Source organism: Archocentrus centrarchus, chromosome 15 (genome assembly GCF_007364275.1).
Source record: "Archocentrus centrarchus isolate MPI-CPG fArcCen1 chromosome 15, fArcCen1, whole genome shotgun sequence".
NCBI classification, from domain to species: Eukaryota; Metazoa; Chordata; class Actinopteri; order Cichliformes; family Cichlidae; genus Archocentrus; species Archocentrus centrarchus.
Window position 1 is genome coordinate 9,304,449 of NC_044360.1, and position 12,153 is coordinate 9,316,601.

At 38.3% G+C, this 12,153-nt stretch overlaps 1 protein-coding gene across 1 annotated transcript in view; it reads right to left on the minus strand.

Annotated features, from left to right (window-relative positions):
• Positions 1-12,153, minus strand: part of LOC115793103 (anaphase-promoting complex subunit 1) — a 76,376-nt gene that overhangs the window by 50,471 nt on the left and 13,752 nt on the right. Inside the window, 10 exon segments of the mRNA XM_030747867.1 lie at positions 381-550; positions 1,932-2,040; positions 4,938-5,014; positions 5,281-5,412; positions 5,881-5,939; positions 8,018-8,078; positions 11,106-11,188; positions 11,191-11,248; positions 11,356-11,493; positions 11,631-11,696. Coding sequence (XP_030603727.1) covers positions 381-550; positions 1,932-2,040; positions 4,938-5,014; positions 5,281-5,412; positions 5,881-5,939; positions 8,018-8,078; positions 11,106-11,188; positions 11,191-11,248; positions 11,356-11,493; positions 11,631-11,696 — 953 coding nt within the window.

Consider the following 12,153-nt stretch of genomic DNA (forward strand, 5'->3'; position numbering starts at 1 on the left):
CCACATACTGACAATGCAGGCCAATTACTCTGAGAGCACTTCACTCTCCCACTCCATCTATTCTGTTATTGTCATTATCACCAAAAACTGAGGTCACTTAACAGCCTGCTGAAGTATATTTCTCGGTAAAGAGCACGGACAGCACACAACACTAGCTTCACTGAAAACAATGATGTGTTTTTTTTCTTTCTTCTGGTGATGAGAGTTCACCAGTGGAAAATTAAACAAGGTTCTACTTGTTTTGATAAATGTCACTCAGTTCCACGCAAGCATTTCTTTACTGCTCATAAAAATGTACTGGTAGAAATATTCTGTTCAAATGGACAACCTAAGCCAGCTGAATGATATTTACTTTTATTCCAGCAAAAAGAAACACAAACCTAGCCAGTTGTTGCAGCAGACAGACTAGTGATGAGGCTCGTGCTCTCTGCAGCTCATCCAGCTGCAGTTCCTGATAGAGCAGATGGAGAACATAGAAAAGGGCAGGGATGTGAGGGAACAGTGGAGCTGAACTGTCCAACTTCAGAGATGGACTGGGGGGAGAAGAAGCCTAGGATATTGAGGGTAAAGAGAGAGAAAGAGAAGAAACAAAGAGAAGTTAAAGAAAGAACAGGTTGAATAGGATACAACAGGAAATTCTGTAATTGCATTACATGTAATGTAATAGCAAATTTATGATGAAATGACAATGTGCACAAACAGAATCAGGAAGACTACAAGTAAATGCATGCCAGTGTCTATTGCTCTTTTGTCTCTGAATTATCCCCACCGTTAAGATGAGATCCAGATGGTATTGTTTTAATGTTTTCATATCCTGAATAGTTTATGTTTATGACTGGCATCTTTTTTTACATGCGTTTTATTCAACTTTGGATTTGTATTACAAAAAGTGAAAAATGGTTCCATAATTGTAGCATCAATCATTGGCTTAGATAAAATAAGTTAAAACAAATGGAGTATTACAGTCTTGTATAATTAATATTAGTTTAAAGTTTTCAACAAAATTTTGGAGGTCACTGATCTCCCTTTTCTAATGACTATTTTGCCCACCACAATAATAGCAAGGAACACAGGCTAAATAATAGAAAGTCCCTCTCTATATAATGTAGTACAAATCAGCAGTGCTACACAAACAGAGTCAAGGAGACTCAAAAATGTTCAGTCAAATCAATACATGAATAAAGCTTACTAGTTGACAATAGTTTGTATGCATATTGAAAATGCATATGGTTAGCGGGTTGGGAGTCAATCTCTCATTGTTTTATTAGGAAAATTTGAAAGAAAAAGAATGAGAAGGTGATGGGAAATGTAGAGGTGAAATTAAAGTCATATCATAATGGAAAACCTTCATCTATGAAACATTAACTCTTATTCAATGAACTACATTATATTGTTAGGGCCCTAGCAGGGCCGGCTGTGATTTTTTTTCTTACCTAGTCAGTGTGGGCTCGCTTTCTCCAGCCTCAGGCACCACCCCTTTTGTCCATCTGACTCAACTCCGCAATTAATCCAGTGAACCTGAGGCCAGAGAGAGGAGCGCTCCAGTGCCAGATGAGCCTTTGTGAAACAGCTTGTGAGCTGTGTGTTTTGTGGCTGCTTATTCCTGCTCTGTGGAGAGGAGGCTGTTTTGATGATGAGGCCTTTTAACTTACTCTGTCGGCTTGCTAACTAACTTCTGTGTTTTGTTTGATTTTTGTTTTTCCTTTTGAAGGTGATAGCAGCATGTCTGTCTCTTTTAATTGAACTATTAATAAAGAACTTTTAACAGTTTTGCCTCCATGTCTCCTTTTTGTCAACCCAAACACTTTTTGTTACTTTCCCACATCCCCTGGTCTTTTCAGGGGAATGTAACACATACCCATAATGACCAAACCCAAATACACAGAACAAACATGCAATATATGGATCCCCCCACTGTGTCAGGTACATACAGAGGACAGGCCCTCTGTTTCTGAAGCGAGTGTACTATTGATGCCACTGGAATCAACAGGCTGGAAATTCATCTGACGGTGGTAATGGGACCCCATCAATAGTCCAGTCCTACAGAGAGAGGAAACGAAGATAAAGCCATACAATATTTGTGTGTGAAGTTAGGTAATGATCACTTAGCCAAGACAGACTACACTTGGTCCCCAACTTATGGCTCTCCATTATTTATAACTTGTGTGATGTGACTGGTAAGGGGGTGTAGAGAGACAGCAAGGTGGAATTGATTACACGAATGATGAATGAGCTTTATCAACTGTACCAGCATGCAGAAGAGCAGACATCAATGAAGTAGATTGCAGCCATCATACTTTTTTTTTTTTTTGGCTGTTTGTTTTGTTTTGTCTGAGGATCCTGAGGTATCCAACATGCTGTACTCCTTGTCATCAGTTTTGATCATTTTCTTTTTTTTTTTAAATGAACTGTTTTACCCTGACACCCATTACCAGTCCCATACATCTTTGCAATCATATTATTTAATGCTGGTAGCTTGCAGCCTGAAGCTAAGGGTCAAGTGCCAGAACATATAAAGCGCTACAGTGAAACACAGAGCGAGCCTTCTATGAAACTCAGAGTTGAACTACAGTGGTGTGAAAAAGTGTTTGCCCCCTGCCTCATTTCCTGTTTTTTTGCATGTTTGTCACACTTAAGTGTTTCGGAACATCAAACCAATTTAAACAATAGTCAAGGACAACACAAGTAAACAACAAAATGCAAGTTGTAAATGAAGGTGTTTATTAGTAAAGGTGAAAAAAAATCCAAACCATCATGGCCCTGTGTGAAAAAGTGATTGCCCCCCTTGTTAAAACATACTATAACTGTGTTTTTTCACACCTGAGTTCAATTTTCACTAGCCACACCTAGGCCTGATTATTGCCACACCTGTTTCCCAATCAAGGACATCACTTAAATAGGAGCTGGCCTGACACAGTAAGGTCCACCAGAAGATCCTTGAAAGCTACACATCATGCCGAGATCCAAAGAAATTCAGGAGCAATTGAGAAAAGAAAGTATTGAGATCTATCAGTCTGGAAAGGGTTATAAAGCCATTTCCAAAGCTTTGGGAATCCAGCGAACCACAGTGAGAGCCATTATCCACAAATGGCGAAGACATGGAACAGTGGTGAACCTTCCCAGGAGTGGGCCAGCCGCCCAAAAATTACCCCAAGGATGCAGCAAACGACTCATCCAAGACGTCCACAAAAGACCCCACAACAACGTCCAAAGAAACTGCAGGCCTCACTTGCCTCAGTTAAGGTCAGCGTTTCATGCCTCCACCATCAGAAAAGACTGAGGCAAAAATGGCCTGCATGGCAGAGTTCCAAGAAGAAAACCACTGCTGAGCAAAAGAACATTAAAGCTCGTCTCAATTTTTCCAAAACTCATCTTGATGATCCCCAAGACTTTTGGACAACATTCTGTGACCGATGAGACAAAGTGGAACTCTTTGGAAGGTGTGTGTCCCATTACATCTGGCGTAAAAGGAACACTGCATTTCAGAAAAAGAACATTATACCAACAGTAAAATATGGTGGTGGTAGTTGATGGTCTGGGGCTGTTTTGCTGCGTCAGGACCTGGAAGACTTGCTGTGATAAATGGAACTATGAATTCTGCTGTCTACCAAGAGATCCTGAGGGAGAATGTCAGACCATCTGTTTCGTGTACTCAAGCTTAAAACGTACTTGGGTTCTGCAGCAGGACAATGATCCTAAACACACCAGCAAGTCCACCACTGAATGGCTGAAGGAAAAACAAAATGAAGACTTTGGAGTGGCCTAGCCAAAGTCCTGACCTGAATCCTATTGAGATGTTGTGGTACGACCTTAAAAAAGGAACCGTTCATGCTCGAAAACCCTCTAATGTAACTGAATTAGGACAATTCTGCAAAGATGAGTGGGCCAAAATTCCTCCAGAACGCTGTAAAAGCCTCATTGCAAGTTATCGCAGACGCTTGGTTGCAGTTGTTGCTGCTAAGGGTGGCCAACCAGTTATTAGGTTTAGGGGGCCATCACTTTTTTCACACAGGGCCATGATGGTTTGGATTTTTTTTCACCTTACTAATAAACACCTTCATTACAACTTGCATTTTGTGTTACCTTGTGTTGTCCTTGACTATTGTTTAAATTGGTTTGATGTTCCGAAACACTTAAGTGTGACAAACATGCAAATAAACAGGAAATGAGGCAGGGGGCAAACACTTTTTTCACACCACTGTAAAGTGAATTTATTCTCTCTGTGTTTTAACGGTGGGCTGCAAAACCATCAGGGCAGTATGAAGACAAAGACAATAACAAGTTGACATTGTCCTCCAGTTTAATGTGAATCATGCATTTCTTCAGGTCAACACACAAACACACAACTACATCGTACAGTCTAAGCCTCCAGCTAACTGACATTTGCCAGTCACATTTTTCTCTAATGAGAACGCACAGATTACTTAAGAATGCACCTATAATTAGGATTATTAAAGAAGACCTTTAAGGGACTTTTTTCCGGGTTAAGACGTTGATTTAAGTATTAGGGTTACAGTAAAGGCCAAGGGAACACATTATGTCCACGTGAAGACCCTTAATGACATATGCACAAATATGTAACAGTGTTTGGAATTGTAGGACTCACAACAGTTTTGTTTTGTTTGTTTTTCCTGCTCTGAATAAATTGGGCTTTCCCACAAACTGGGTTCTCCCTTTCTGCACTGGAATATTTTTGACAGTTTCTTTGCACTCTTTGGCATTCAAGAGTGTATATAACCTGTTATGACATGGACACTACTATTGAAGCACTTCCTTTTTGTTGCATTCTCTTTTGCAACACTTGTTTCACTGCCTCACTATGGGACACACCCCTCACATGCATAACTGACTGTTAAGGGATTACAAGTCTACAAGCTGTAATCAGAGGTTGATGACTGTGCACCAAAACATCACAACAGTTCACACTTTAGTAACGCACCTCATCAGAACCTCCATCAGAGGGACGAGCCTTCTTGGCTGCAATCACTGGAGAGAGTGGCACTTCAAAATGCAGCTATGTAAGGAGGACAGGGAGCAAGGTCACAACATAAAATTACTGTTTAAAGGCAAAATAAAGTTCTGCTAGTTAAGAATAGAAAATATTTTAAAAGCAGAACAGGCCTCTGGTTCCCACTGAAAGTTACATTTTTAAGTCTGCTCAGTATGGAACTACAAGGTCATTAATTCTGAAATGAACTGGGATCCAGAATAAAAAAAAAAAAAAAACACTGCATTAAACTGTAAATTAAAGTTTAAAAACAAAAACAAGTGCTGACTCACATTTCGTGTCCAGGTCAGGCGCTCGGTGTTGTAGCCCATCAGAGTCATGAAGCAGGTGACAAACAGGCTCCACTCTGCGTGGGCACTGGGACCGCCAGGGGCATTGTAGATGTTATACCATTTCACCAAAACCTGTTGCATTTAAAGAATTTAACAAAACAAAATCAAGTTCCTCCAGAGCATCAAAATGTTATGACAAAGAGAATCTTTGCATCATTTCATGTCTGTGTCAAAATAAAGAGCCTGAAAAACATTTTCATCATCTTCCTACTCCACCTATACAATTTTCTGCCAAAACTTCATGGGTTTGGGTTAGTGCATAAATTTATTTGTTTTTCTTCTTCATTTGCTGCAGATGGTTAGTTGACTAATTTCAATGTCTTATTTCTACACACCAACCAGGACTGAGCGACACTTAAATAAAAAGGAAATAAATCTTTGAGAGTCTCTCTGGTTGGAGTCAAGCTATTAACCATTAAATAATATGTTGTCAGCTTATGTGTTTCAAAGGATCAAATGGTGCAACCACACAACCTGTTGATGTTTATATTTGCAGGGTCTTTCAAGAATCAACCTGAAATTCCACATTATCACTTCCACCAACCTCATGGCAGCTTCCTTAGGCAGGATGACGCGAATTGCCTCAAGGCACTTCCTCACTGAAATACACAAGGGAAAAGGGAAGGGCAGAAAAAGTGTCAAGGGAGAATTTTAAACGGTATGACAGTTCAGTTTAGCTAAGAGTCAAATTCACAGTCACCTTAAGTAATTCAGAAAGCACACATTTACAAACATTATTTCTATGTAATGCAGTAAATTAGGCAACCAAATAACCAAATATCTAGACCGAAGGCTGGAGCTAAAACTTTCTAATACTTGTGCTACCAACCACAGACAAATAAAGATTTAGAAATTTAAAAAAAAACGAAATTAATTAACATGATGAATCTCATCCTGTTCTGACAATTTTAGCCTCTTATCCTCTACTTCAGGAAAAAAAAAAAAGGAAATTAAAAATAACCACCACAACAACAATAATTAGTGCTACCACATCTCCTAACAACTCCAACAATCAGATTCTTAATCAAAGTCACTAGGAAATCTTAATTGGACACCCAGAGTGGGAAGGTCAAGAAGAGGTAGCTAAATGCCATTTCATTAGAGGAAGAAAGCCTTGTCTGCAGAATCGATTACATAATAATGGAGAGCAACGTATGGACAAGACACAAAGGCAGGAACACAAGACAGCAAGAGTGATACACAGTGCCAATGAAGGCTTTAAAAATATAGACCAACAAAAGCTAGAAGAGAAGGTTCGTGGTCAGACCCACTAGTTGTGGTAAACAAGAGAAAATAATTCAGCTGACCTCAAACATAATTGGCCGGGAAAAAAATATTTGTAATTCAGTGTAATTATTCCTGAGCACTTTGTCATCAGCTACTTTGTGTAATTCGGAAATGAATCATGAGGGGAATTAATACTTCTGCCTGATTTTATACCATATGGTTTGTTTTACCAGTGGAGAAGACTACTCAAAACAAACAGTAGTTTGTTTTAATCCAAAATCTCAAGTAACAAACAAATCGTACAGAACCTCAGTCTGAATCGCCAGAAAAGTTTGAGAAGTTTAAAGAAAAATTTTTTTTTAAATTATAGTTAAAACCGTTGGATAATTATCCAAAAATGCATGCTTACTGAAGACAGACACATATTCTGGGAAAGGTGCTTTAGATTAGAATTTGAGAAGGTGATGATAAAACATAGCATAAAAACATTTTATGCAAATCTGTTTGTTGGAACTTTAAAAATGAGAAATGTTATTTAAAGTTTTTTGTTTTGTTTTTTACTTTTTTCTGATGTTCAGTTTAAACAACTGAAAAGATAATCAGACTTCAATGAAGTCAAAGAAAAGTCAGGGGGAAAAAAAAGTGGCAATGGCAACAGTGATTCATCAGTAATGACGGAGAGGCTGCCGCACATTTGTTTCAGATAAAAGCTTCACACAACTCAATTTTAGAACTAATACTTCAATTTTATTCTCCCACTGCTCAGGGATGTTAATGCTTTGGCAGAAGAACAGGCTTTTAAATAGCGAGCGAAAACACTTAAGTGATTTGTGACAAACTTGTACATCAAACCTGTGGACCTCAGCACATATAACAAGGTAAGAGATTACACAGTAAGAGCAGATGTGAAGGTCTGTACTCTTCCAGATCTAAAAACAACCACGCAATCTTTCCAATCCACCCCAGCATAGCAAGGCATCTGTTTCAACATCTTTTATTACCAAAGGTTCAGACACATTACATTTCTTTTCAGTGCATACATGTACAAAATTTCCACTCTAATTTCCCCAGTAGTCATTAACGTAATTCTCTAAAGAGATGCATAAAAAAGGCATATTAAAGGATTAAAATAGAAACTAAAATAATTAGAACTTAGGAAAAAAGTTTGAAAGTGCGAATTTATCATCATCAGTGGAATGCTGTGTGTTTGCTGCCTTTGTGTCCTCAAGACATCAAGATTATACGTCACTGTGTAGCAACTCAGAGAGGCTCTCAGACCTAATTAAGGGCCTTGCCACGCTGACTGAGCAATCTGTGTGTGGTCTCACTTAAATGTACACACCAACATTGTCAGCTGCAACATCAACTCTTAAATGTAGCACACAACGTGTGTGTGTGTGTATGTTTTTTTTTTTTTTTTAAATCTAGTGTGTATATATGCGTGACTCACCCAGCTCTGAAGTAGCAATCTCTGGGACAGAAATCCTCAGCATCATGCCACTGCTTAGTTCCTAGAGATGGAGACAGATTATGCACACATTCAGATTATACACTTCCAAGTTCAATTTCATATGAATGAAAAACAGCTGTGTGTAAGCACAAAAATGATAAAACACCTCAAGAAAGCCTGGCTTGTCAATCTCAGCTTAACAGAAAAAGAAACTGGTGCGTTCAATAATTCATTGTCTCCGGGTATACCAGACAGACTCGCCAGAACATTGGCAATTCAACAGCAAATGACATTTAATCACACACACAGTCGGAAACTTCTGCTGCAACTTTCTGTAGCTGATTAAACTTTCAAGCCCTACCCCAATCACTAACATCGCATCAGGTGCTCTTCTGGTGTTTTGTCAGAAGTGCAACATGCTTAAAAGTTTCAACCCACAACATAGAAAAAATCTACAGTTGAAACCAAATGTGTTTAAACTTTTGAACTAAGAATTTCTGCATTGATTTGTTATAAAATGTGGTCTAATCTTCATCTAGGGAGATGAAATTAGTAAAGAATTGTGGAGAGGCACCTCCCTACTTTTAAAGTCCTACAAAGATAACTGACAAAATCTGGTCATGAAACACTGAGATTTGTGTAAACCTCAATGACAACAACTTTAACAGAAGCACTACAGGGATGCACAAAGCTGAAAAACACTTTACAGGCATTTCAAACCATGTAAGCATTCATAAATCCACATCAAGACACGCTACAGAGAAACAAAGGAAATCAGGACTGTTGCTATTTATCCTGGAGTAGGCATGGGAATGGAGAACCAGTCCACTAAATTGTCCAATCTACCAGAACTGAATATCTCTAGGCAAGCATAGCAATTTCTGATGAACTGCAAGACAGTGACGTCAAACTCATAGCAGTGAATGTTTTTGCACACGAGTAACATGCAAGCCATTTTACTCTACTTCATTCTGCTCTACAAACTGCTCAGACTCAGAAATAATAAGAGTTTAAATAGATACTAATAAAAACTTGTGTAGGCCTACTTTTTTCCCTACACAAAATTGATCATGAATCAGTAAAGTACTGGATTAACTATCAAACCAATGGGAACTGATGATAGCTGTGGTATCAAAAGCTTATCAATAATTCATTTCCACATATGAATGACCATCATGAAATGATTACACCATGAGCAAAGCTTGCTCACATCTTTGTTCATGTGTTCACTCAAAAAAAGATTGAAAAAGAGAGGTTTTGATGGACAGATAATAGAAAAGCAACCATTGCTTTAGCTCATAAAAACATCATTACAACACATCCCCATGTTTGCAAAAGACCAAAGCTTAGAAGTGGGGGGGGGGGCCACAACACCAAAACGTCTTCACAAATGTGAATCATGGTGGAGGTGTTCTAGGGATGCCTTGAGCCCTTGTTGAATGAACAATGAATTCCAAATTGTATCAAGAAATTCTTTATGTCAAGTCAAGGCAATTCTGATGTCTAATTCTGGTGTGACTGAGTATGCATGAGGTCTGTCTCTCTATATTAGCCTTGTGATGGACTGGCAACCTTTCCAGGGTGTACCTCAGGTGGATTTCAGGGTCATAAACTTAGGAGAAGCGGGGTGATGGAACAAGACAATGACCCAAAGCACACTAGTGCTGGGGGGAATGCTCCAAAAATTCTTCCTGCTGATGCTCCTGCTGAACTCTCAGAAGCAGCTGACGGGGATTGTTAATACTAAAGAAAACTCTATAAGTTATAAATTAAAAGGTTCACTTAGTATTTCCTGATTCCAAAACTTTATGAATAAACAAGTCACAAGTTGCAGTAATTCCAAATGTTTCTTCTCCTGCAGCTATTTTATATATATATATATATATATATATATATATATATATATATATATATATATATATATATATATATATATATATATATATATATATATATATATATATATATATATATATATATATCTTCTTACATAAAAAATACAATTAAAGCACAATTACTTAATCAGAAAGCCTTTCCATTTTTGACCCTGGTAAAAAGCAATTACATGCATAGCATATCAGTCCATTAGAATACTCAGTTTGAATGAAACATGCACTAAAAACTAAAGCATCACAGCTGATATCATGACCTGGAAAAATAACCAAGTAAGTAACTGAGAACATGCAGCTCTGACAACCATGATTGTAACTGTATATTTCAATTATTTTGAACAGCTGTGTTCTAGATGAAAAACAGACCAAAACCTCTTGTCACATTTTCTCCAGCAGGTTTTGTCCTGTTCTTGTCATCTTTTCACCAGAGAAACCTTAATGTGAAAATCAACAGGCGCTGGTCTTTTCAAAACTCCAGTGAGTTGCATTAGCAACAATTAGCCTCTGGATTGACACATCGGGGTCTCAAAGAGAAATTCAATGAGTGAAGCCAAAAGAGCAGCAGCCTGCAGACATAAAGCTTTCTGCTGATGTACGAGGCAGAGAAACAGTGACGTTTTGCTGGTGTGTGACAGAGAATAAAGTATAAAGTTGTAAAGTCCTGGAGCTGAACAGAGTGTCTAGACCAAGTCTGACAGGATTATTCCAAGAGGCAGAAACACAAACAGCTTTGCTTTGTGACAGTCATTCACAAATATGAATGGGCCTGAATCACTTGTGCAGACACACAAAAACATTACCAACTAGAACACCCGAAGGGAGACTCTTGCACTGTGCAGCAGCAATAATAGTCAGTCCAAAGTTCACTTTTACCCTGCATTTTTACCCTCCACTGGATTGACAGCTGACACTCATCTTTTTTTTTTTTTTTTTTTTTTTAGTTTGCACCAGAAAAGTCCGACTATGCTTTTCCCATAAAAATCAACTGTGTATAATTGCTCGCATAATCTGATAAGCAAAAAATATGAATTCCAAACATTAACTTGAACCTGTATTTTGCTTTGTTCGTCCAGTTGAGCCATAAGAAACCCTAAACCCTCAATGTGAAGTAGAGTGTACTCAATTTTGAATGTTTATCAGATTTTACAGGTAGCCAAAGGTTTGTTTTTCTACTGGAAAGAAACACAGAAACCTACCAGAGTGACCCGATTGCAGACAGGATCGCGCAAGGCATGAATGTAGGGTGTCGCTTGTGGAAATGCGTAGTCCTCCAAAAAGAAGCTTCATGGTGTTTAATGTTTGGACCCCTCAGCCCTGTCACTGGTGAAGGCATGGCATCCTGAAGGAGATGGGTTAATTCATAGAGGTGAATCAAAGGAGTTAGCAGAGGTGCATACAGAGAAAAACCTATATATACATAAAGAACAGTGCAGCACATGCTAATACCTCGTCCAGTCTCTGGAGATGCCTACTGCCAGCATTAGCTGGTGTACTGACAGTCTCTACTGGAGTGCTGCGGTGAGGGAGGTGGTTGGTCAGGCTGAAGGAGGGTGACAAGAGTCCAGGCACAAATACCTTGCTGACCTAAAGGACCACCAAGAAAGCCATCACATGATTCAGTACATAATTATAATCTGAAAAATCAATTTCTATCTACAGTAAGCAAAGATGTGTATCAAACTGTTGTCATGATTATAATCATGGCTTCAGTCTATACTTACCCTGGTGATTCCCGTGTAGAGAACCAAACTACCACAGGCCTCCAGAACCAGCATAGCATCTATATTCTGAGGAACAAAGTTTCATTGTCAGAAACATGTTTAATGTCACTAAAATGCCAGAAACGTCTCAACAATTACTGTAAGTGTTAACAGAAAAAAGCATTCAGCTTACTATTACAGAATACTAAGCAAATTTTCAAATATTCAAGCTAGATGCTAGAACCATGTAAACATGCATGACAGAAAAATTACTTAAAAATTGAAACTGATAATCAAAAAATATAAGTCAACAGTTCCAAAACTTAAACTTGCATCACCCAACAGAGGATACATTAAATAACCGCAGACAAAAGGTAACCCAAACAAATTAAAAAGTTCAAAAATAAAAGGACAAAAAGACATTGCAACTCAAATATTTTATGAGTTGCCATTTAAACCCGGTTTTTGATGCTGCGTTAATAAAGTTGGTCAGTAAATTTAATTTGTATTAGAATTTGCCTAAAGATTTCCCTAAATGGTAAGG